General features: G+C 40.2%; 1 protein-coding gene and 1 pseudogene across 1 annotated transcript in view; one reads left to right on the top strand and one right to left on the bottom strand.

The window, feature by feature from the left end:
- Window positions 1–2,799: 2,799 nt before the first annotated feature.
- Window positions 2,800–4,287, bottom strand: LOC149023723 (putative carboxylesterase 18 pseudogene; annotated as a pseudogene).
- A 7,145-nt stretch (window positions 4,288–11,432) lies between these two features.
- Window positions 11,433–26,106, top strand: part of LOC149023722 (Spc97 / Spc98 family of spindle pole body (SBP) component) — a 40,503-nt gene continuing 25,829 nt past the window's right edge. Inside the window, exons 1-5 of the mRNA XM_089144224.1 lie at window positions 11,433–11,686; window positions 11,832–11,890; window positions 12,032–12,077; window positions 13,505–13,639; window positions 16,316–16,447. Coding sequence (XP_089000350.1) covers window positions 11,612–11,686; window positions 11,832–11,890; window positions 12,032–12,077; window positions 13,505–13,639; window positions 16,316–16,447 — 447 coding nt within the window. The 5' untranslated portion in view covers window positions 11,433–11,611. The remainder of the gene's footprint in view (window positions 11,687–11,831; window positions 11,891–12,031; window positions 12,078–13,504; window positions 13,640–16,315; window positions 16,448–26,106) is intronic.

Genomic DNA, 26,106 nt, shown 5'->3' with positions numbered 1-26,106 from the left:
TCGGATCAATCTGAAACTTGGAGGCATACTTAACAACAGTAGTAGGACACTATAAATCAAGGAATCAACCCAATCCAATGGTCTAATTAAAAAGCCCCAATTTGAGCTATCAAGTTTAAGTGATAAACATCATGGCATGAGTTGGAATTGATTGCATTGATGAGGAATAGCATGCAATAGTTAGAGGAACTAATAGAAATTCGATTGGAATCATATGGCAATGTTAAACATGAACATAATACACTCTATAGCTCAGTTTGATATCAAATGGCATGATGTTAATAGGTAAATCATGGAATACATATGCTAGGCATGAGATAGAAGCATAGCATCAATGAATAGCTAAGGAAATCATGGATTGAACATGAGTAGGCACTTGGGGTGGTGGTTGCAAGGTTGCAGCACCATTCCCAATGTCTCATCAGCAAGGTGACAATAGAAAAGAGTAGAAAATGGTAGGGTAGAGAGTGGAATGAGGAGTCATACCTTAGTTTGGAAGATGAAGACAAGAATCAATGATAAACTAAGTGTCTTTGATGAGGTACCCTTCACACTAACCAAGGAGCTGCTTTGGGAAGCTCTCCCCACGTTCCCAGGTGAGAAAATGATTGCAAAAGGCTCAAGGCTCGAGGTTATATTAAATAGAAAAGGAATATTCCATGGAATCATTAACTTGGCAGACTGGGATATTTTGGTCGATGGTCCTTGGTCGATGGTATCGACCAAAAGGATCGACCAAAATATTTCCAGCAGAAAACTCAGGTTTAGAATAGCAACTTCAAGTAGGGATTTGAAAGGCTATACAAGGTCAAATTGAGTGAGGTTTTCTTCCACAATTCAATCAAGAAGTCTAGTTTCGGGGAATACCTTCGGATTGTGCATAGGAGGTCATTTGGTACATCAACCATATTAATCTTCTCCGATGCGCAGACTTTCCTTAAACATTGACAATGCATTTAAGCAAGGGGTATCATTGTCAATGTCCATGGGCTCGGTCTCCGAATCATGATCATCAATCAGAATGGTCCATAAATCTCTTCTTCCACCGCTTCGGGTCTTCGGACTTGAATACAACAGTGGATCCGGGTCAGGGTCAAGGTTAGAATAGGGTTGGATATTACACTATACATATGCAACCCTACCATCTAATGATGGCAGTGAATATACTTGATGCTCACAAGAACCAACCACTAACATCACGGGTTATCCAATTTCAATACCACTATTGGAAGGGTAGTAGTATTCATGGGGTTACCTGACCAACACACCTAGACACCTAGTTTCCATGTACTTAGGTCTAAGTGCATATATATACATAGAGTCACCAGGGTAATTGGTGAACTCACAACCCTAGTTGGCATATATGTACAAGAGAACAAAGTCTCACAATCAAATCCACACATTCTCATCATTCTCATATCACAATTTATGAAAATTGAAAATAGAAACAAACATAGAATGATATTACCTTCCATTGCACAAAGCCACACACAATTTATAATAGAGTATAAGATATCAATAACAATGAAGATTAAAATAACACCAACAATTTCACAAGATATGGTTAAGTGTTTTCCTCACCTTTCAAAATAATATCAATCTCCAAGGTCTAAAGTAATCCACAAAAGAGATTGCAATTGACCCAAAATAACTCTAGAAACACGAGAAATCACATGAGCAACAATTGGGGATCAACCTGGGTCAAAGGGGGCTAAAACACGCACCTAGAATAGGAGGCGGTTGATTGAGCCTCACAGGGCCAGTCGACCGCCCCCTCTGGGCAATTTGGTGGATTTCGGCCCTGATTCAAAATCAACTTGAAATGGGACTTTAGGTCTTCAATTTGACAGTATTAGGATCCACAAAATACCTTTTCAAACATCCCAATTGGTTCTCAAATGAAAACCCTCAATTTGGGGGCTCTCTGTGTCTGCCCGTGGGCGTCTTAAAGAGGTTCAAATCAGTTTCAAATGCAAGGGATTGAATAAACCAACTCTCACAAAGGTTGGGAAGCATTAACGGGGGCAAGAATAAGCATTCAATGCTACCCAATAGCAACAACCACCACAACATTGCAAAAATCCCAACATAAATGCTTCAAAAGATGGGTTGCAAAGAGGGTTTTCGAGTTTCGAGTCTCCTTAACTTATTGTGTGATTTCCTTTGTATCTCGCACTTCGGCACCACCAAAAGAGTGAAGAAACTTCAAAATCCGGAGCTCTCCCTCTCTCCCACATTCTCTGCTGCCCTCTATCATAAACAATGAGTTTATGAGGTTGGAGAAACCTAAAATAGGGTTTCTAACCTAAATTCTCGAATCCACCCCGAAACTAGGCAGGGGCAATTGATCCAAGGGGGCAATCGCCACTGCCCCTCCCCTACGGCGACCACCGCCCTCCCCTGCCAGCAACCACCGCCCTCTCTCTCTCTCAATTCTCCTCATGCTTTAGGCAGATTCAAGACAAAGTAGCTATTGTTGCTAGGGCTCCATGAAACCAATGAATCTGTAGAGGGATCATCAAACATATCATAGGTCTTACTAAGGAAGGGTGGCGAAGTATTAGCGCTTGGAATTGAGCTTGTGGTCACGGTAGTGATTGTAAAGGAGACTAGGAATTCTACTTAAATTAAGCTTGAAGCTATTGGGTTTTAACAAGCAAAAAATTTCAATGGATAAAATGCGAAGACTGTAAATTTGTTTATTTATTGCTCATCAACCTGTCCAAGCTTTTAATGAGTGAAACCAAATGCATACATAAATAAATGGGTTCTCCAATCAAGCATAGTGTACATGCGTGCTCAGTAGTTGAACTTATCACGGACCTTATGAACAAAATTCATGGCTTCTTCGAGAAACAAGGAAGATTTGAACAGTTCGGGAAACACGTAAAAAGCATGAATAGCTTTTGGATACTCCAGCAATTTGGCTTCCTTCCCAAATCTCTTGAGCCACTGGTAGAATTGTCTCTACCTATCCTACAATGAATCAAATCCTCCCACCACCACCATTGTCTTCAGGTACGTCAATCCCTTAATATCCTCTGTTCTTGGCCCCAAAACATTCGTGGTTTTGTGATCTATGTTCTCTCCTTCTGGCAAGAATGCCTTCCACATCCAATTTGTTCTTTCCATTTCAATGAATGACACATTTACAACCCTAATTTTTGACTCCGTCTATTTTTCTCTACCGAAGAACGTTTGTATCAAGATCTGACCGATCACTCTGAGTCTCTTGAAATCAGCTTTCCCAAATCTGACTGCCATATGGTGAGAAAGGTTACCCAAAGCCAAATCCCTAGCGAGTAAGCAGCAAGAGAGATCTGCATTCATCGGGAAACCAAATTTTTTTGTTTTTGTCTCATCGAGGAATTTAAGCATGTCGAATCCTTTGTTAACCCTTCTCCACAAGAGTATCTATTGGTTTGCAGTTGTGCATCTGGTATCTCTTCAAGATACTGTCAATATAGGTCTCTTGAGATAAACCCAGTAATCTCTTTTGCCTATTTCTGATAATCTTGACACCAAGCACATAGTTTGTTTCATCCATGTCCTTCATATCAAATATGGATGACAACCATTTCTTAATGGTTTCCAATAGCTCCTTGCTATTGCTAGCCATGAGTATGTCATTGACATATGGTGTCAAAATGACATAATTACCATCGGATCTCTTGGTGTAAACACAGTGGTCTTCCTCAAGCTTGGAAAAACCATTTTTCCATCATAGATTGGTGGAAGTGCACATTCCACTATCTATACGCTTGTTTTAAGCCATATATGGACTTCTTGAGCTTGCACACTTTGCGCTCTAGTCCCTTAGCTTCAAAGCCTTGAGGTTGATCCATACAGATTTCTTCCTGAAGTTCTTTATTGAGAAAAACAGTCTTTACATCCATTTGGTAAAGCTCCAAGTCATCTGAGCAACGATGGCTAATATGAGGCGGATGGAGGCAAACTTGTCCACAGGGGAAAAGTTTCCTCATAATCAACGCCCTCTCTTTGAATGTAGCCCTTAGCCACTATACGAGCCTTGAATCTCTCAATAGATCCATCCGCCTTTCTCTTGATCTTGAGAACCCACTTGTTCCCAATTGCCTTTCAGCTCGGCAGTAAGTCAACCAAGTCCCAGACATGGTTAACTTTCATCAACTCCAACTCTTCCTTTATCGCTTTCAACCATTCCTTTGAGCTCGTTCCCGCAAGAGCTTCATGCGGGCTCTTTGATTCATGCTCATCAACTGGAGTCATCTCAATCACCTCATAGTCAGTCTCTTCAGGAGCTACCATGTAGGCTTCATCCTCTATGTCAAAAAGTCGACGAGGAACTAGCCCGCGCTCACTACGGCGCAAGTGCATGTTAGATTGCTCATCCTCTGAGGAGCTATCACATCTGCACTCCCACTCCCACTAGGATTTTCTGGATGAACCCCAGGTTCATTATCCAAAATCTGAATCCTTGGAGTGACAAGATCACTATCTTGTATTTCAAATAATTCTGTATGATTCTTTGTTAACTCTTTCAAGAGCTGGAAAATCATTTTCCAAGAATGTTGCATCCCTAGACTCGAGTTCCATTCTCCTCTCACTCTCATCTAGCCCAATAAAGACATGGCCCTTTGAGTGTTCAAAATATCTCACAAAGATACACTTTCTTCCTCTAGGTCCAAGCTTCCCATATTGGTGAGAGGTAGTGTCACACCCCACCTGCCGGTCTCGGTTACCCGCCCGACAACCCGTGGGAGTGATCCGTCACAGGATCCACGGTTTTAGTCTATCAACAATAATAAATACAAGTAAAGACAATCAAGAGCAATAACAGTTCAATAAATAAATTAAAGGATTACAGGAGTCCAAATACTCCAATAAAAATAATAAATGAAAGAATAATAAATCAAAATGAATACGAGTTTAGCGGAAGCAATCAAAAAGAGTTATATTATTTTCTTTCCAGTTTCCTTTTCTAAGGCTAAATAATGTTTTTCATGAATTTCTAGAAAGGGCATTCTCCAGTTCTTCTTCATTCGCTGAGCGAACTGTCTAACCACTTTTCGTCTCTGTCCATCAATAGGTGTGATAAGCGCACTCTATACACTCGTAGGAGCTCCCGCACAGGCTATCTCCATTTCCCATTGCCGGTGCCACATCCTCTTCATACGGGAAGGTTCCTTCATAGGATACCAGTCCATCTTCCGACACATTTCCTCCATCTGTGCAGACTAATAAAACATATACAAATAAAGGAGTGAGTTCTAGAGAACTTAGTAAGAACAATGATAATTCCCATCAATTATCCTACAAAGCAGAAATGCATAAATGATATGAATGAGTGCAAAGTATGAATGATACTATGATTCTAACTATGCAAGTCTCTAACAACTGACATGCTTTAAGATATACACCAGCCCTCCTCTGGGTAAGTCTAGTCACTCTGATCCGGCAAGGACTGGTTACCTCTGTAGGGATCCTGGGTAAAATGGAAGGTCCACACCTAGCTCTCAAACCATGGCTGGGGTTAAGTCAACACTCTCTCACCACGACCATTGGCAATGAGTACTGGCGCATGTCAGGGTTTCTAATCTAATGCAAGGTCATACTGGTAACATGTCTACATGAAGTCCAGATACATCCCCTATGGCACCAACCAACTCGGTTCAGTATCCTTCGCAACCTAGGAATGAGAATCCTCACGGACTGGTTACCGCTGTTGGACTTCATTCCATAACCCTATGGTCATCCACATATTGTTGGGGCGGAATGCTCTCATGACTCCTCATGACACTCGGTTCATTCCTTGGACGTCCATGAGCCCAACCCTAACATATGCAACCCTACCATTTACATGACTAACAGTGGACCAACGTCACATCACTGTCATCACGGGTCATCCGGTTTCAATCCCCCTACTGAAAGGGTAGTAGCATGTGGGGTACCTAGCCATGCAATTCTAGACTCTACCTAAGAATGTCATCCAATAGTCATGACAGTGCTGGAGACATCAGCAGGCATGTGTCCCATTCCACAGCCTTCTGATATCCCAAGCTAAGATATCCCAAAGGAATACCTCATCCATCAGAACCTCATACTAAGCATCATCAGTATATCACATCCATAATCAACAAAGTATATATGTAAACAAGATGAACAGCAGCAATACAACAAGATTAGTATGTAAAACATGATTATAACAGCTTATATAATGAAAGACTAATTCTAACAGACATTGGACTAGCATGTTTAAGTCTATTCATAAAGATAGAATTGAATGTCCTTACCTGCATATAAGTAAATCGTCTGTAAAACGGAATCCGTAAACTATTATAAGACTTTCTCTTCAAACAGAGAACACCTAAATACAGGGTTACAATAATGTATAAGTCAATTGAATCAAAGTGGATCAAAACCAAAAGTCATTTGGTCACTTTTTACCAGCCGGTCGCTTAGGTTGAGCGACCGCCACTAGTGACAGCCCCAAAAACAGAGAGTTTCAATTCGAAACTCAAGCTTTTGATCACCCGTTTTCAATCTGGATTTCGAGTGATCATGGCCTAAATCTCGAATCTAACACTCCCAAAGCCAAAGGGTGAAAGGAAGCCTAACAATTACCATCATTGGATTACCCAGAACTCTCCCTTTGACTGGATCTATCCTTTTCACGAAAGCAGGGTTTCGTTTTCAGATGAATCACATCAAGAAGATTAGAAAGAGAGTTACGAGAGGGTAATCACCTTGATGAGGGGATGGGTTAACACGAAATTGAAAGACAAAGGAGATAAAGGATGAAGGGTGAATCCATTACCTCACTTCAGAATACCAGAAACAGGGAAGGATTGATCTCCAGATCACTACCAGCACTTCAAATCCGCTTTTGGCACTTCTCCGCAGCCGTCTAACCTCCAAAAACGGTAACCACGAATAAAATATTCGTAAATTGGACGAGGGTTACCTTTTATAGAATTCAGGGGGCAAAATAGGGCAAAACCCCGAAAACAGACCAGGCGGTCGCTCCAGGCGATCGCTTGGTTTGATCGACCGCCACTAGCAACGGCCCCCATGTATTTTGCCAAACAAGGGTGCTTTTGCTAGGGGGTTGATATCCAAGTACAACCTAGCCCTAAAGAAGAGATGGGGGAGATCTTACCTTCATTCCGGACATCTCTAGACATCACTTGACTTCCAAAAGTCCAACCACCAAGCAAGGCAGGCTCTTCAGACAGAGGATCCAGATCGATGGGTTCAGGGTATGGATCATGGACTTTTATCCAGACACTCCACAAATTTACCCGATTAGACCTTCGGGTTCTCGGACCTGCAATACGGATCTCGGGTTAGAAATACGGGGGTTGTTACAGGTAGAGTGAATATATGTTGCACAACCCCATGCACGCATGTGACTCAAATCTAGCTTCCTTCCAGTCTACAACTCATATGATGTGGAAGGAACCAATTTGATTGGAACTCTGTTGAGGATATAGGCTGCAGTCAGCAAAGCATCTCCCCAATAAAAGATGGGTAGGTTTGCCTGCGCCATCGTGGATCTTACCATATCTAGCAAGGTTCTATTCCTCCTCTCAGCAACCCCATTTTGTTGTGGAGTCCCTGGAATAGTGAGTTGCCTAGATATTCCCTTTTCATCACACAACCCTTTGTACATATCAGAGAGATATTCTCGACCTCTATCTATTCTAAGAGTTTTAATTCTTTTATCTAACTGATTTTCAACTAAGCTCATGAACTTCTTAAAACATTATAGAGCCTATGACTTATGAGAAATTAGATAAATATGACCATACCGTGTATGGTCATTTATAAATATGATGAAATAAGCTTGTCCTTTTCTATGATGCACATTCATGGGTCCACAAACGTCTAAATGGATAAGTTCTAGAGAAAGAGTCTCCCAAAACCTTTTTTGAATGGTTTTCTAGTTGCTTTTCCTGCTTGACATGATTCACAGGTTGGCAAATCAAATAGTGAACCTTGGCCTAAGAGACCTTCTCTTGCCAACCTGTTCATCCTATCTAAGCCAATATGCCCTAGTTTAGCATGCCACACAACATAATCAATACATAGTATTTTGGCACACAAAAACACTACTAAAATTAGATAAATAATCAATTGTATCTAATACAATAAAATTATTATGTAGAAAACCACACCCATAATTGTATCACCTAGATACAAAACCATAGAATTGTTCTCAAATACAACTCTAAAACCATGTCCCATAAGAAAATTAATAGAAACAGGATTCTACCAAATGTTTGGAGCATACAACATATCAAGGAGTAACAACGTCCGACCACCTTGCAAAACTAATTTGCATGTGCCAATGCCATGAACCTCCACACTTGAGCTATTCCCCATCATTATTCTTCTGCTTCCTCTTGAAATACAATTGTATTCCACGAAGCTCGAGTGTTCCCTTGTTATCTTTTCTGTCGCACTTGAATCAACAATCCACAAAGGACTTAATTCAACAAGCATAGAAAAACTTGTTACATAACAAGATGAGATATAACACAAAGTACATACCTCTTGCTCAGTGCAATCAAGAGCAAACTGACTAGGCTTTCGATAATTGAAGCAAATCAAAGACGATTTCTTTTGCCAGCACTGGTCCCCCTTGAACACTTGGAGCCACTCTTGTTTCTGTTCCCAACCTTGTTACTTTGCCTGGAACACTGAGGTTGAGCTTTTTCCCTCTTGCGCTTAAAGCCTGCACCCTTACTGGTGCATGCTTCAGTAGCAAATACGTCAATGGGAGGGGCATCAACCAACATCCAATCCTCCCCAGCTCAAGGTGCTCGGCAGCTTGATAAAAAGTCTTGACATCGTCAACATGAGTCAATAAAATATTCATGTGCTCCCAAGTCTTTAGCAATGACCTGATGATTGTAGAGACTTGTTCTTCATCGGTCTTTTGGTGCCCATATGCGCTCAACTCACTTATCATATTGGGCATGATGGTTATGAGCAATCTCATGGTGTGACCCTAGCGCATCTTGTAACCTTCAAAAGTGAGTATGAGCCGGCGGCCTCTAGTGGTGGAAGTCCCTCCATATTGGAATTTCACTGCCTCCCACAAAGACTTTGCAGTCCTATGCTTCTCAAATCGAAACATCAGGTCATCCCTCATAGAGCTCATGATAGTAATCCTAGCTACCCTGTCCTTCTTCTTCCAGGCATCGTAAATCTCAAGGTCCCTATGATGCTGTGCAGTGGTACCTTATTCAGGTGGGGACACTGTCTGGTTTATGGTTTTCAGCATGTCTTGCTCTTCCAGGAGATATTGCACATTTTGGTGCCAGATGTCATAATTCCTCTCATTCAACTATCTCCTTTGGTGTGGTCACCAACAATACTCTTGGTAATAACCATTTAAATTAGAGACAATATATATATATAGGCAAGGATGAGTTCTACTATTCTAGCATAAAACATAAGTAGCAACAATTCACACTAGCATGGTCAACCTATGTGATAAGCATTTGAACCAAAAGAAATGCTAACAAACATCCAATCAAATCCTCATGCAAATCCACATAGAATTTATATACTAGTTTCATTCTATTCTAGAAGCATAATTAAATAACCAAACCAAAATTGTTTTACTAATTATAAAAGTAAAACCCTAAATCATATTTATGCTATGAGGTGGTTCACACATAACGTTTCTACCTCAATAGCTCCCACTTAGCCCCATTAGGCTCTTAATGTCCAAACATCACTTAGATTGTCAGGTCACTGGTGTCTAGAAAGTCAGAAACACATTCTGAACTAGACGGACTCTCAAACAGATTCTGAGAAAGATCGCTGTCTGACAATCCGTCTGGGAGTCCGTCTGCCTAGACGGACTGTCATCTTACTAGATGGAAAATCCGTCTAGTCTTCTGTGACCAGACAGATGTTCGTCTGGTCCTTTGTGGACCAAATGGCGTATGTAACTACTAACCTTGTACGAATCAAGTTTCATCATAACGGAAAAAATCCGTTTTCTCCCAAAAACGCATGAAAATTCCAAGAAACATTAAACAAAAATTATTCTCATGGATTATCAATTCATGCATGTTTTTATGGAAGGGAAATCACAAGGATCCTAAAAAAAATTTAGGGTTTCTATCAAACCCTCGATCCTCCCATTGTGGGTTTCTATCAAACCCTTGATTCTCCCATTGGATCCATTCAAGAAAACATCAATTGGGAGGAACAAAGAACCGTGAGAACCTGGCTTTGATGCCAATGTAGGTTAATCTTTCTATTCTATAAATTAATGAGAGAAAGATTTTTACTTAGATTCACTTTTCCCAAATTAAAAAGATGTGCAACAGAAGTAAACTCGAATCTACGTCCTCGTTCCTCCACGAAATTGTCACTGAAAAATCTTCCACAATCTCAAGGAATGGGAAGAAACTTCACAACCCAAATGCCATTGTGGATGGAAGAAAGTTGAGATCAAGACCTAGGAGAAGAAGATACTCTCAAAGCTTCCTTCTTTCTGAGTTTTTGGAGAGAGAGAGAAAGCGAGAACCATTTTCTAAAACTCATGAATGTTGTAATGCAATTGTGTTCCAAGTGATGCAGTGGTTACCAAAATATAAACCTATATTTTGTAACCGCCCAAAAGTGAGTTTCTACTTTTGCCCTTGGGCATGTTAATAAATGCCAACAAGAGGTTTCGAGTGGTGTTGACGGTAATGTCGAACGATTTGACGTCTTTAAAGGGAATGCCATTGGCAGGGACTTTCGGTTCTAACAAGTTGATCAAACAACGATTGATGGTGCCATTGGAACAATGAACGATGTCGGAAAAGGCAAAGGCGCCCGAGTGAAAAGGACACTAAGCTGTGATTTAGAGACACACCTATATCTGTCTAGGCCCTCTGGATCCAATCAAGTTCTAGCAAAGAAACCAGAGGAGAAGTTTGTTATCTAAATATTGGGGTTTTTAGAGAATTAGGAGGGGACTGATGGACTGATAACCGAAGGAAGCGGGAGGAAAATTGAGAGAGAGAGAGAGAGAGAGAGATTGCTGGTTGTTGGCAGGGGAGGGGCGGTGGTGATTGCCGGCAAGGTAAAGAGAAGAATATGGGCCCCTTCACCCACCTAGGGTTGGGTTTAGAGGACAATTTTACAGAGGGGCATTTAAGTCTTTACACACGCAAAGGAGTAATAATGTAATATCTTCTTTTCCAACCCTCACTTGACGTTCAAGAGGGGTAACTTGATATTTTGCTTTATGACATGGGAGAGTGTCGTAATATTAATTGCATATAAAGGGGCAATCGAGAATTTAGCCCCCACTTAAGGTGGGTACCCTGAAAAGAGAAAAAAAAACTCTTTACATAATTATCCTTTTCACTCTTTTTGCTTTTCTTACTTTTTTGGCACTTTTATAGGGTGCGCGGCAGGGGACGGAAACGGGTACGGGATTGGTGATGAGTTTAAATTGTGAAAACGTTTTATTACTAGAAACGCATATGTATACGTCTACATAACAAAATCCCGCCATTAAATTTTTTAAGCGTCTTCTTGCTTCGACTTTTTCTCCTTTGTATGCTCTCCCCCACCTGCATTTCCTTGTTTCTAGCATTTTCTCAGAGTCAAGGTTTACATGGAAACAGTTTCTTGCCCTGCAACCCCTCGTTGGAATTCGGAACGACCATTTCTGACCGGTCGTTTCCATCAGGTATGATCTCTTCTTCTTCTTTTTTCGATAATATTTGGGTGAACAGTATTTTCTAGATTTCATCTAACTGGATTATCGTTTTCCTTTCCCAATTCATCAACAGAAAAACCGTAAGAGAGTTCTAATTAGTTTGATTATCTTTCAGGAAGCCAAAGTTGCGACTCAACAAACTGGATCCAGAGGGTTTTCCACTGATACTTTTAGGTAGCGACTTCACTGCTTTTTACTAGTTATTCTTATTGTAGTTTAAATCTTAACTCCATTTTGGTTCTAATAAGAGCATTTGTTCTTTTGTTTTTTCTTTTCCCCTTCTTTTACTGGGGAAAACTTGATTTATTTAAGCAGTCCGAGTACGGAAAAGGCCATTGGGTGCTATCCTGCCTCAGTTCAGGTGTGGGTCTTGGCTTGCAATAATATTAAGTGCTTAATTTTGCCGATCTCTTTTCTGTGCCTGCGGTTTTAAGTTTTGATCTGACATCTTTTTGGATTATACCTATTTTGGTTATAGCATTTTGATCAAGATGTATTTCTGTGCAAATATGTGCTTGTTGTGGTTGATGTTAAGCTTTTGGTGGTTATAGTCTTAAGCATTAAATTGTGTGACCGTGGGAAAATGAAATAACAATCCTGGGAATTTCTATGAAAATATGTGCTAGTTGTTTTCCGTCAGTGATGTGCTAGTTGTGGTTGATGTTAAGCTTTTCCTGTTAATAGTCTTAAGCATTAAAATATGTGTGACTCTGGAAAAAGGAAATAAAAATCCTTGGAACTGCAATGGTGGTATAAGTTAGTTATCATTGACCTTTGGTGGGGATATGGTTTACCATGGAAATAAAAATCTTGTTCAAACACTTCCATAATTTAATCGGGGTATTGTTTGCGATAAGTTTTGAGTTGAAACTTATTTTTGATGGACTGGCAAGAAAGCTATAGTTGCACCAGATACCAAACGAAGGATATATGAGAAGAGAAAAGAGATGAGCTTCCCTCAAGGGTAAATAGCAGCTCTAGATTATCTACAATGTGTGGGTGAAAAATGATAAAAAAAAGGTAAATGTGTATGGCATGCATTTGGTAAAAGATGGTCATTTTATCTCTAAAGCTCATATGGTCTGGTAGCTGAATGAATCAAGTATGATCCAACAGATGTACAAAATTTGAAAGTAGTGTGTCCTAGGTCATTGGAAATTCTCCTATAATGTACCTCGTGCAGACTCAAATAGACAGCAAGAGGCCACATTTTCCCCTGAAAGATTCCATTAATTGCACCTACTTGCTTATACAACAAGGAATATAAAAATGCAGTTGGACCCAGCTAATAGGCAAGGGAATGGTAGTAGAACTCTTGAGTAGAAAGCTGAATTAAGTCTACTGTCTTTTTTGTTTGTGCTTATAGTTGAATACAACCTACACAGCTTGCATATTTTCTACTTTCTGTTTAAGGTGGAGGAGGTGGTTCTTTGGTACTTCTATAACTTGGATTACAATTTTCGTTGAGAAATGGAAATTTAGTTTTCAGTGGTGCAGATTAGGGAAAACAACCCTGAGCCCCACTTGGATCCCTCTTTATGCAACACTAGGAAGTTTACTTCTTTTTCTTTTTAGGGATGAATATGAAGTTTACTTCATCTTGTATGTCAAGATAAGATTTTTATCCTAGATATAAATGATGGTGTATCATTTTGTTGTTTCTCTTTGTTAGTCTGATCGGAGTAACTCAGTAATTGTTTCCTCTCTTTTAAGCTGATAACTTGTCTGCGAACTCTATGGAGTGTCACAATATTTAAGTTGCTGTTCTTTATGATCTTCTGTAACCAGGAACTCTTACTTATTGATGATCTCCTCTCTGCCTTGGTGGGAATTGAGGGACGATACATTTCAATAAAGAGAATCCGTGGCAAGGATGATCGAGTAAGCTTCCAGGTTGATGTGTCTATGGACTTGGCGCTTCAGGTGAGTGTTATACCACTATTTTGTTATCAGTTGGGTGAATGCTATTTCAATAGAATTTTTTGGATTAACCCCAAATACTTTCAAGCTTGATATTGCCCTTATTGTTAAGTTAGAAGCACAGACCTTCTAAGTTAGAGTGTGCAGAGTTATCGGACAATTCTTGCAAACTTGACGTGCCTTATACCAGATATATGAAATGGTGCAGATCCAGGACCAAATCTGGTCGTTTTTCCTAGATATAGACCTGGGTTAGGTCATAAAGGTAATTGGCCTTCATTGGATGGGTTTCTTCGTAATTGGCAAACTTAATGAACATATAGCATGGGTACATGAGTTTGACTACAAATTCTTTCACTTAGTCTGTTTTTCTAGTCCTTAATAGAATTGATACATATTATTTAATTAGTCTTAGTCTCTTTTTCTAGTCCATATTAGAATTGATACATATTATTTAATTAGTCTTTATTATAGCTAATCGAGTCCACATAGGACTTCTATATTTATTAGGATTTCTCTTCTTGTAAGGTTATAAATAGCCCCTTATCGTGGATCATATTGACTAGTTCATGATTAATAATATCCAAGCTATTCAGCTTTCTTTTTGCGTTTGCTTTGCTGTTTCATTCTGAATAGTTTTCTAGCTTTGGTAAGGAATCTCCAAGTGAATAGATTTGGGTGAAGATAAGCAGGGGTTCCATAACGGCTGTGGGTTGCAGCCTGTGTTTATGCTATTCTAGCTCCATTGCATCACTCAAGGCACATTCACCTATGTGAGTGATAGCTATCATACCCCATCCCCCTGTACTCTTACCTTTTTATTCTATTTTTCTTGCATTAACAAACTTCCAAAAACGCTAAAACTTAGGCACCCCATATCTTCCAATTTAGCCATCCAAACCCACCAAACTTGGAGGATCATATTCTTATATATTAACACCTACTTTCCATTTGAGTTTCAACCCATTTTGACTAGCCAAGCCTACTTCCAAGAACCTAAATTAGCAGATTTTCTCTGAAATCTTTCTGAGAGGAACTATCTCTCCTTTTACTAGAACTTAACCAAACTTTCAATAGGGCTTGATGTCTCTTAGGTTTGGCTGGTCAAAATGGGCTGTAATTTGGTATTGGGGAATATGATATATATAGGAATAATGATATTTCAAGTTTTGTTCAGTTTGGATAGCTAAATTGGAAGATATGCGGCAACTAGGTTTTAGGAAGTATGACAATGCTTAAAAAAAAAAAGAAGGTAAGAGGATAGGGGGATGGGGTATGCTGGCTGCCATTGGATGGGGGAGCCTTGAGTGATGCGGTGGAGGAGCTGGATGGCTTGAAAGCAGGCTGCAAATAAATGTCATAATCGAAGCCCAGCTTGTCTTTACAATTGACCCAAATTTATGCACTTGGAGATTCCTTACCAAAGCTGGAACAGTATTCTCAATGGAATAGGAAAGTAGGCATAGAAACGAAGTTGAATAGTTTGACTATTATTAATCATGAGTTGGATAATATGATGCACCATTTGGAGTTATTTCTAACATTAGAATAAAAGAAATTTAATGAACATAGAAGTCCTCAATGGGCTCGGATTTCTAACTAACTTGAACTGAAATTAGAAGCCTCTTAAAATAGAAGTCTTAATTAGACTTGAACTCTAACTAATCAGACTAATGAAAGCTGAGTTTATTATCAATCCTTATCTTGACTCCCCATCAACTCTATTAAGGATTAATTAAATAATATGCGTTAGCCTCAACAAGGACTAATTGAATAACATGCATCAACTTTAATAAGGGCTAAGTAATACATATCAACTCTACTAAGGACTAGAAAAAGAGACTGAGGGAATTTTTGCACGTAAGCCCATGTATCAATGTTGTAGGTCCAATAAGTTGGCTGATTACAAAGGAAACCCATTCAATGAAGGCCCAGTACCAATATGACTTATCCCTAGGCCTATTCTTAGGAAAAAGAACGAGATTTGGTGCTGGATCTGAATCATGAAACTCAAATTAATACTTGTAACTCAGGAAACAATGTATTTGTACTGTTTTTTCTTGTTCACTGAGCTGTAATGTTAGATTAATTGTATACAGCTTTTGCTTGATTATTGTGGTCTATACCCAACAGCCTGAGCTTTTAACATAAGCAGTTGTAACATGATATTAGAACCAGAAGATCGGGTGGTTGATCACTGATAGGTGTTTTTGTGTTTTCCTTCCCGTGTACACCTTGGTGCCACATTTGGCAATACCACATGATGGTGTCCCATATAGACCTAAGTGCTTGAGCTTCTGGGATATGCAGGGGACAACAACACTCTTGTGTTCTGTAAGGCTGCACAGAAGTAAGATATGATTAATTTTATCCCAATTGACGAGACCCAATCGAGTATCAGAGTAGTTCTATCATGGATTTTGAGATATTGGACCTCCAAAATACCAAGGCTAGTCCAATCCAGATTGCTTTGGATCGGTCAACCACACAAAGTATCAGTCAGCTTAATGAGTAGAAGGCTGATGCAGGCATGCAGCCACTGGATCGGCTTCTGTAATTAGTATAATATATTAGTTTTGTTCAATCTGATACCAGTACAGGTTGACCAATCTGAATTCTTATCATTATGGGGTGGTCCTTAAAGCCTTTGATGGAACTGATAATGACTACTTATTGCAGGAAGTGGCAAAGCGGATATTCCCCTTGTGTGAGAACTTTATGTTAATCAACCAATTTGTTGAGTCAAAGTCACAGTTCAAAAATGGCCTCGTCAATCATGCCTTTGCTTCTGCCTTAAGGGCACTCCTTTTGGTAGGCTTTGACTTATACTTACATTTATAATTAGATGGGGTTTCGTTTCATTTGATGCCTTGATTCATGTTTTGTTTGTTTTATGACGAAAACTGGAAAGGAACCTTGCTGCTGTTTCTCATAATTGTCTTAAATCCCCTGGGCACGTAGGCTTGGGCATTTCACCCCAGAATACATAAAATCGGAATCCTAGTCCCTGATTACTTGCAGTAGGTATATCACATTTTCTTTTGTTTTTTTAGCATGAAAGGATCAAGTCTATAGGGAAACAATGAGGTAAACTGAAATGGTGGTCAAAGTAGTATAAAGTACATGATTGCAAAAGTATATTTGAATGCTTGTTGCATTGAACCAATCAGTCATCTTCATGATGCACAAATGGGCCTCAATATTTATGACCCTGGTTGATGTAACCTCAAAGGGTAGGGCCAATAACCAGAATCTAATAAAGGAAATCAGAAGGCATTTAGGGCTCTCACAACCCTGCGATTTAGGGGTTTACTGCTGTTTTATGATTTTAGGTCAGTTACTAGACTCGTCTAGGGTTTAGAGGTCAAGGATTGTTGAAACCTAAATCCGAATTCTGTAATTTTCAGTTTCAGATTTTAAATTTCAGAGTCTTGGGGTTTAGAGCAACTTAGAGTTTCAATTTTATAGGGTTCAGGGATGTGGTTAGGGCTGTTACTTGAAGTCAAGTGCTTGGGAGGATGTAGGGGAGATGATTCTAAGAGTGGAGGGATTTCGATGACAGTGTTTGAGAGATATAGGAACTATGGTTTTGGGGAGGAAGATGGGTTTCAGTTTTCCTTAGGGTTTTGGGTAGGGTGGTTAGGGTTAGGGTGAGGGTCGAAGGTTAGTGATGGGGAAGAGGTCTTGAATCCAAGAGGGGGTGGGATTTGGGTAAGGGCATTGTGAGAGCTAGAGTTTTAGGGTTTGGGGGAGGGAGAGATAGTGCAACAAAAGAGAGAAGGAAAGGGAAATTAGAGTTGCGACGGGATAGGGCTAGGGGGGCTGTTAGGGTTGAACACTTGCTATGGTAGGGAGACAAAGTATGCTGAATTTGCTGAAAGAATGCCGTAAAGCCAAAGCTGCTGTAGTTTTCCTCCCTTGGAAACCCTCCAAATTCCACTTAATTCTTCTTTAATCAATTTTATTAATCATCAAAACTGATTTGATTACATGTGTCTTGGTTTTATTTATAACCTTACGTTGAAGGATTCCTACTAGGACTCAAATTGGAAAACAAATCAACTATGCATCGTTTGTTTATAGAATTTGATGTGGGGTGGGAAAAAGTAAACTTTTCCTTGAAGTCCCATAGCATCGTTTGTTTAGTTCAATGGGGTGGGAAAGTGGGCAGAGAAGTTTGCTTAAATTAAGGAAGTTTGTTTGCTGACGTGGTAGCCCACCCCATCCCTTTTTAAATGTCCCACATAATTATGGGACTTTGTGGGAAAGTTAGGGATATAATAAAAGTGGGACCCATATTTGTTACTTTTTCAAAAAATCATTATATTTCCTTTCCTATTCCCCCACTCCACTAAAGTGGGTCCCACGTGTTTATTTTTCCCACCCGTTTTTATCTATCAAACAAATGATGCCCTAAGAAATTTTGTTTTAAAGTACTCCTTATTAAATAAAATTTGCAGAATTGATGAACTTTTAACTTGATAAAGAATCCAATTTAAGATAGGATTCCAACTAAACCTTTCCTAATTAGACTAGGACTGTTTTATAACTTAACATAGATGGACTCAAAAACAAAAGTAAGAGGACTGGAGTCCTAAATTATTCTGCATCTAATAGTAACCATAGGACTTGCTTAGGGTTGGCAAAATGACCAAATTGCTCTTATGCAGTTTGGCCTTCTTGTAGGGCTGCAAGGGTAGGGCAGCAGCCCCATGCCTTTTTTCGGTCATTTGGCAGGGGGGGGGTCCTGTAACTTCACATTACTAATGGTCACGGACCTTTGCACAACATTAACTTTGCTCCACAGCGACCTACTCAGTAAACAGCCTCTCGTGAATGGGGTTAAGGTTGTGTACATTATGGTCCTGCCCAGAACTCACAATGCTGGGAGCCTTGTGTGCTGGGTTCACCTGATGTAGATCCAAAGATCTACATCTGCAAGTCCAAGAGGCTGCCCTAGTAGCACCACCAATAGCAGTTAATGTAGAAGGGGTGATGTAATGCTCAAATTGAGGGCCAGTATTCAGAATCACTTAGGTTGAATTCAGCAGTAAATTAGGGTTAACACCCTGTGGCTAGGGTTTCTAGAGGTCTAGGGTGTTTTAGGGTTGATGGGGAAGATGTATGGGTTCAGCCAGTAGGTTTAGGTTAGGTTTTTTTTTTTTTTTATAACATTAGGTTTGAATTCTGTTATTTTAATATTCAGGCTTAATTCCAGAATTCTAGAGAATAAAAAATTAGGGTTGCTAAAGGGATGCGAGAGTCAAGTGTCGGGGTCAAAGATAGAGTTTTTTTTTTTTTTTTGGGGGTGGGGGTGGGGGAGGGGAGATGATCCTGAAATGGAGTAGGGTTGGGATGAAGGGTTTGTAAAGCAAGGAAAAAATTTCGGTCGATATGGGAATTTAGACCTTGGAACCTCAATTTTGGGCCTCATATGGACTCAAATTGATTTGTATTCTTGCATATTACCTATGTCAAGCATAATAAACACTATAGAGCTACTAGTTTACCAAAAAAACCATTGAAAATGTAACATCCTACTTTCCAAGTATATACTACATATGAGAAGAAGTGAGAATGTTACTAATTACAAGTATACTCTAATTCAATGTCTCCATCCTCTAATCTCCAAGAATAAACTATACAACCATTACAAATGACAATACCAAGTCCCGAGTTGATGTTTGTCCCATACTCCCATATAGTTTTCGAGATATGGCGAGATCTCGAGGGATATCCCAACTCGCAGATCTCGACCTCCATCTCGTCCGCATTGGGAAAACGAGATACTCGTGAGATCTCGCCGAGATCCGCGAGATCTCCACCATGGCCCATTAAGTTTTCGGGCGGGCCCATTGCGGCCCCCGGACGTGGCCTCATCCACATGCTTAAGATTTCCTGACGGTGAGAAGTTATGAATCTCCAAACAAGGAACTGGCTCAACTGCATATAGAAAGGCTGGTGGTGGGCCTGGTGGCTGTGGAATAGAGTTGAAGATCTGCTCAACAAATGAAGGAGCACCCTGGCTGTCAGCAGAAGGATAAGGTCCGTACTGACAATAAGGTCCCAGTGGCCGACTCCGATAGGTGATAGTGGGAGGGAGTAGGGACACCATAAGCTCATAGATTGCTCCATAACCATAAGGCTCCACTAGTGGCTGACCTTGAGTCTGATAGCTAGGAGGGACACCATATGGTTCGTAACCATAAGCTCTATAAGTCGACCCAGTAGAACCAATACTCTCCACAACAGTATCATATGAGGACTCTGCAGGCCTATGCCATCCGGATCCTTTGGAGGTGGAGGAGTCTCTAGAATCATCAATGCTCATCGATCTCATCGATCCCACTAAGCTCTCGGCATCAGCCGGACGGTAGGACCCATATGATGACATGTCCTCTGTGCTATCGCCGTGCTGTCTCCCCTTCCCCTTCCTCGAATATGTAGAGGAAACATTTTGGCTTCGAGATGCAGCTCTAGTATGATCTGAATCCTGTGTCGTGTGGTTGAACTGACTCTCGCTTGTGAATCTCAGTGGTCGTTCTCCCCTCCTTAACTCTCATGTACTAGTGGTGGTGGTGGTCTGTCCTTAAGATCAACTGAATCCTGATCACGAGGTCTAACACCCTCCTTGCCCCTTCCATCATCATCACCATCGTTATCGTCATCATCATCACCATCGTCGTCATCGTCGGAGGCCTGAGTCACATCATCCTCAGTGTTGGACCAGACAATCAAATCCTCACTCTGGGTGGATGCATTAGGGTGTGGCACGAAGGGACCGGGGGGGCGCTGCATGTGCACTTCCCTCCTGGGCCATGAAGTACTCCACATCAGCCCCCATCTCCTCTGCAATCTGTCTACTGGGATGACCTCCCTCCTCATCTAGCAATGGCTCTCCACTGTCCTTGATCCAGTCAACTACTAGGTTATCATCATCATCCATCTCAAATATGTCGGCCAACTCGATATTGTTATTCTCTCTGTCCATCCCTTGTCTAATATGATCCTCCCTCAGTCTCATATTATAGTGTATGTAGACAAGGTCCTCTAGACGCTTCAATCCCAATTGGTTGTGCCTCTTCAAGTGAATGAGGCTAAAGGTGCTCCAGTTTCGCTCACAACCAGTGGTAGAACATGTCTGGAAGAGCACTTTGCTTGCAATCACACTCAAGTGGGGTGAGTCACGTCCAAATTGCAACCACCACTCAGCTGCAACAAGCATAGACTCCAAGTCATTTTAATACTTAAATAACTAAATTAAAGATAGAATATAATAATTAAATATATAATAAATAAATGAATGAACTCACGAAACGACCGAAGCTCCCAGTGGCATCCCTAAATGTTTTATCTAATATATAAAGAGAAAAAACAATAACTAGTTACTAGGTTATTGACTTAGTATAAAACTATGAATTGTGAATATTGAATGATTCAAATCACTATCTCACCTCCATAAGGATGATTGTTTGTTTAGATGGATCTAGTTTCAACTTCTTCACTACAGTTTGGACAACATTCATCAAATCTTGCCTCATCCCAAGATTGTCCTTGTAATGTACTTGGGATTTAAATAGTATGTTGTGTAAGAAAAAATATGTCATAAAAGGGAATAATTAATGGTTTAATGCTTAATAGTGTGATAACATAATGAAAATTAAATTGAATACTAGACTTAACAACTCACCAGCCTTATGCAGTGGATGCTGCAACATAGACTGCCATCTAAGTTGGATGATTTTGAGGACTTTCTTGTTGCTGTGTGGGTGGACTTGAGCAACTTGCTGCTTCATCCTCTCTACTGCAACAAATATGTGTGGTAGAGTAGGTTTTCTCTGCTGATCTACCATCCTCAACACATGTATCACAGACTCAAGCATCTTCACCATTATCCTCATATTATACCAGAAAGTCTCATTGAGTATGGTCAACTGTGCTTTCCTTCCTCCCACGGATGAAGAACCCTCCCAGCTAAACCATTGCTTTGATGCAAACATGCTCCTAAGGCCAGTCTTCCTACTCTCAAAGCTCTGCAGTGCTATCTAATTAGTAGCAAATCTAGTTATGCCTGGCCTCACTAACTCACCTTGACATTTGTCCCTCATCATTGTTAATGCATATGTGTGGTTATAGATGAAGGTGCTAACTTGTCGGGCTTGCTCCATGGTCTTCTTCACAAGCTTGACCTTTCCGATGTCCTTCAACATTAAGTCAATGCAGTGAGCAGCACATGGGGTCCAAAAGAGCTTATATCTGTCCATCCATCAAGGCATCAATACAAAGTCATAAAGTGTACATGTAATGTAAATATATGTATTTAAAAATAAAAATTAATACTATATGTTTAGATACCTGTAGTTCTTCTACATCTTCAACCTAGCTTTCTTGTAGTTGGAGCCATTATCAGTCACAATTTGGACCACATTTTCCACTCCATCCTCCTTCACCACTTGCTTTAATAATTTGTAAATATATTTTGTATCCTTCTTATCACTGGATGCATTTACTGACTTGAGGAACACTGTCCTCCATCACAATTCAACATGAAATTGATGATGGATTGTTTAGTGGGACCAGTCCAACCATCAGCCATCACAGTCACTCCATAATGAGCCCACATGGGCTTTAATCCCTTAATATACTCATTTAATTCCTCTTTATGCTTAGGCAAATAGACATTATATATCTCATATGGAGTGGGTCCCTCTGCACCACTCCTAGCCTTGCCTATCTCCTCAATCATATCTCCGTAGTAGGGCCCTTGGGTTATATGTGCTGGAATACTATGGTAATAAGCCCATTTGGAGAAAGCCATCCCCACTTTTTCCTTCACACTCCCCCATAAGTGCTTCAACTTTCTCTGCTTATGCTTAGGCCTCGCAAATAGAGCCGGATCATTGCAAAGAATATCCAGATTTGTAGGATGTGCTGTCGAAGCTCGACCCCTTGTAGGGGCCCGTGGGATAGGAACCTCCTGTCTCACGCTCTGACTCCTCCGCATAGGGACTTGAGAGCTGCCTATGCCTCCCATACTTACTGGCTCTCTAGAGGACCCACAACCCAGAGACCTCTTTTGCCTCATGTCATCAACCCTTTGTTGCTCCCTACTCATCATCATCGCCCTCCTGATCTGTTTGGCCTCTGGTTCAGGGTCACATCCATACTCTCCTGGCTCATCTAGACCATAATCCTCGGGATTTGGAAGGTCATCTAAGCATGCATCCTCAAACTCCTCCCTTTGTGTTCTCTTCTCTTTCCTCTTTTGCTTTCCCCCACTAATATATGAGGCTATTGCCTTCTTGACCTCTACGGGCACCTTTTGGCACCCTACTACATCCCTGTTTCCGCCAGCTAGATGCACCTTTAGTCTAATGGCCCCACCTCCTCCTATTTGTTTCTTTTAGTAATTACACTTGCTCTTCCTCCTATGAGCTGTCAATGGCTTCCCGTGTTACCAAGCTATGTCTGACATCTTTGAAAGAGAGTGCCTGATACAAGAAATACACACTAAGTATTTTGAAAAGCTCCACAACATGCTCCAAAAATGACATACATGCTTCTAATAATAACCTCCTACTTATATATATATATATATATATATATATATATATATATATATATATAGATAAGTATTTTTTAATGTATAAATAATTTAAAAATATATAAAATACACACTAAGTATCTTAAAAAGCTCCATAACATGCTCCAAAAATTGCATACATGCTTCCATTAATACTCTCCTATTTTTAAATTTAAAACAAAAATTAATTATTTTTTTAATATTTAAATATTTTTAATTATTTTAATATATATAAAATAAAATAAAATTACATAATTAAAAGAAAAAAATTGATTAAAACACCATCACAGCAATATGGTGTCTCAACTCTCACATACATTAATTTGAAGCTCATACATCTACTATACATATACATTTTAATAACAGAAAAATAAAAAAATAGTAGGAAGAATAAAAAATTAATTTTGACACTACAATAGATCAACACTCTAAAGTAAACATACTTAAATTTGGAAGCAATCTAAGATGATTTAAGGCACAAACATAACAAAAATAAAAAAATGAGGAAGTAGGTTACTCACCTTGCAAGATTTGAGAAAATGCACAAATGGAGGAGCAAATCTAGTGTTTGAATGAAATGGAGTTGTAGATATTAAGTGAAAAGAGGGATGAAAGCAAGAAAAATAAATTTCTTTTTTCAAAAAAGGGTCGAAATGTCGCTGGCGATAGGGCTCGAAATGCCTGAAATCACCGATAGGTCGATAAATGGGTCGAAAATGGACATTTTATAGGCTACAAGTGTGTCGTTTCGGCTCGATACAATATCAGGCCGAAATATCGTGTCGTATCGACCGATATATTGGTTAATATGATACAATACAGGACACTTTTCGTGCTTGTCCTTATATTTCATTTTGATTTCAAAATAGGCAGGCAGGCATTTCGAGTCTTCGACTGAAAGTTTGACCATTTCGGTCAAATTTTGTTCCATGTTGTAAAGTATGATTGAAAATAAGGTTAGAGTTTCTAGGGTTTAAAGAGAAGAGGAAATTGGGATTACTAGAGTTTAGGGAGATGGGAAAGGGCTGAAATGGGGGAGCGAAGGTAGGGAAGGAGAAAGGGAGTTTAGTTCCTAAGGGGGATAGGTATTGAGTAAAGGGTTTGGGAGTTCTAGGGGTAGGGTTTGGGAAATTCTGGGTTTTAGAAATCTGGGAATTCTTATGCTGCTGCGAGGAGAAAAGAAGAAGAAGAAGAAGAAATAGAAAAGGGAAGCAGGTGGGGAAGGGAGGGATTTAATGGAAAGGGGTGGGGAGGTGAAGGAAGGGTTGCTGCAGGGGATGGAAGGGGGGGGGGGGAGTGCAATGTGGAAGGGGGGGCGGGGAGGGGATGGGGAATAGGGGCTGTGAATAATCCATATTGAAGGAACTAGAGAGCTGGGGTAGACCTAAGAACCTTAGAGATGTGGTGAGAAAGGATTGTATAGCTTGGCCTTGTATCTGCGGCCTTGAACAGAACTGATTGGAGGGCAGAATCCTGTAGGGTTGGGAAAAGGCTTATTGTTGTTGTTGTTGTTGTTGGAATGGGGAATAGGGGCTGCGATGGGATGGAGGGAAGAAGAAGGGTAGGGGCAGGGGTAGGGTATCAACTTACTTACCTAGGGGAGGATGGGGCTTGAAGACTTGAAATCTGAGAAAATTTTAAGCACACACACAGCTGCAGGTCTTCCCTCCTAGGTCAAACCCACGATTCACTCCTCAGTATCCTTAAATCACAAGTTATATTAATCATTAATGCCTTGTTTACAGGTGAATGGCTCTATTTATAAGGCTCAACAATGAAAAATTTCCTACTGGGACTCAACTAAGAAACAAATTAAAGGAAGAATTCTGTTGTAAAGACTCCTAAATAAGTAGGAATTGCAGAATTAAAAGAAACTCCTAACTTAAGGAGGAATCCAATTTGAAGAAAAGATTTCAACATGAATCTCCATCTTGGGACTCTGTCATATCTCATAACTAAACAAACAAGGACTCAAATAACAAAGTTAAAGTAGATTTCGACTGCTAATAGAAAAGATTTCGACTCAAATAACAAAGTTACAGTAAGGCTGCCATTTGGAATCAAAAGGGGGTGGCAAAATGACCAAATTTCCCCCCATATGGCTCGGCCTTCCTGGGGCCACAAGGTTTTGCACAGCAATCCCTCCTACCTTTCCGCTCTTGGGGCTTCTCTTGAAGGGTGGGGGGGGGGTCCTTCTGGTTACATCAAGAGGTTCAACTAAGAACCACTCTTTATAGGGTTGACGATAGTTTCAGCAATTAAACATAACCTCTGTAAAGAAAACTGTTTGAATGAAGGGTTTCAGCTGTAGTTAAAAACAGCAGCTTGGGAAGGAGATGTTATTAACTTGGCGATCTTCTCCTATCAGCAGCAGCAGGACAAATACAGCTCCAGCAAGGTTTGAACAAGTCAAAAATAGCGAGGAAGCAAATAGAAACTAGAAGGGGGATAAGGGTGGTTCAGCTTTCTTTCAGCGAGGACATAGCCCTTCTCACCACTCAAACATGGACGAGATAATGGGAGAACTCAAAGCAAAACTCATTTGGTTAACTCCGAAATCTTTCAGGTCTATGGACAGATAATTGCATACATATATATAGAGCAATGGCTTCTACTTTCTATTTGTTCTGCTGCTGCTGATTGGAGAAGACCACCAAGTAGAGATCATTCCCTTTCCCAGCTGCAACCCTTTATTCGAACATGTATGATGACTGAGGTTTTGTTTAATTGCTGCAAAACCAGTTTGGTTTTAATGCCTGGTAGTTCCATGACAGTGGCTGTCTATTTACTTAGGAGACTCTTGGAAAGATATAGAGCCCATAAAAAGGATCTTCATATGCTACTATTTATTGGTCTAGAAAAGGCTTATGATGGAACACCTAAAGAT

The sequence above is a fragment of the Hakea prostrata genome, chromosome 2 (assembly GCF_041222555.1).
Source record: "Hakea prostrata isolate BN-2017 chromosome 2, UWA_Hpros_2, whole genome shotgun sequence".
In the NCBI taxonomy this organism is placed as follows: domain Eukaryota; kingdom Viridiplantae; phylum Streptophyta; class Magnoliopsida; order Proteales; family Proteaceae; genus Hakea; species Hakea prostrata.
The sequence above is the reverse complement of the archived record's forward strand: the minus strand, read 5'-3'. Positions and strand labels throughout refer to the sequence as shown.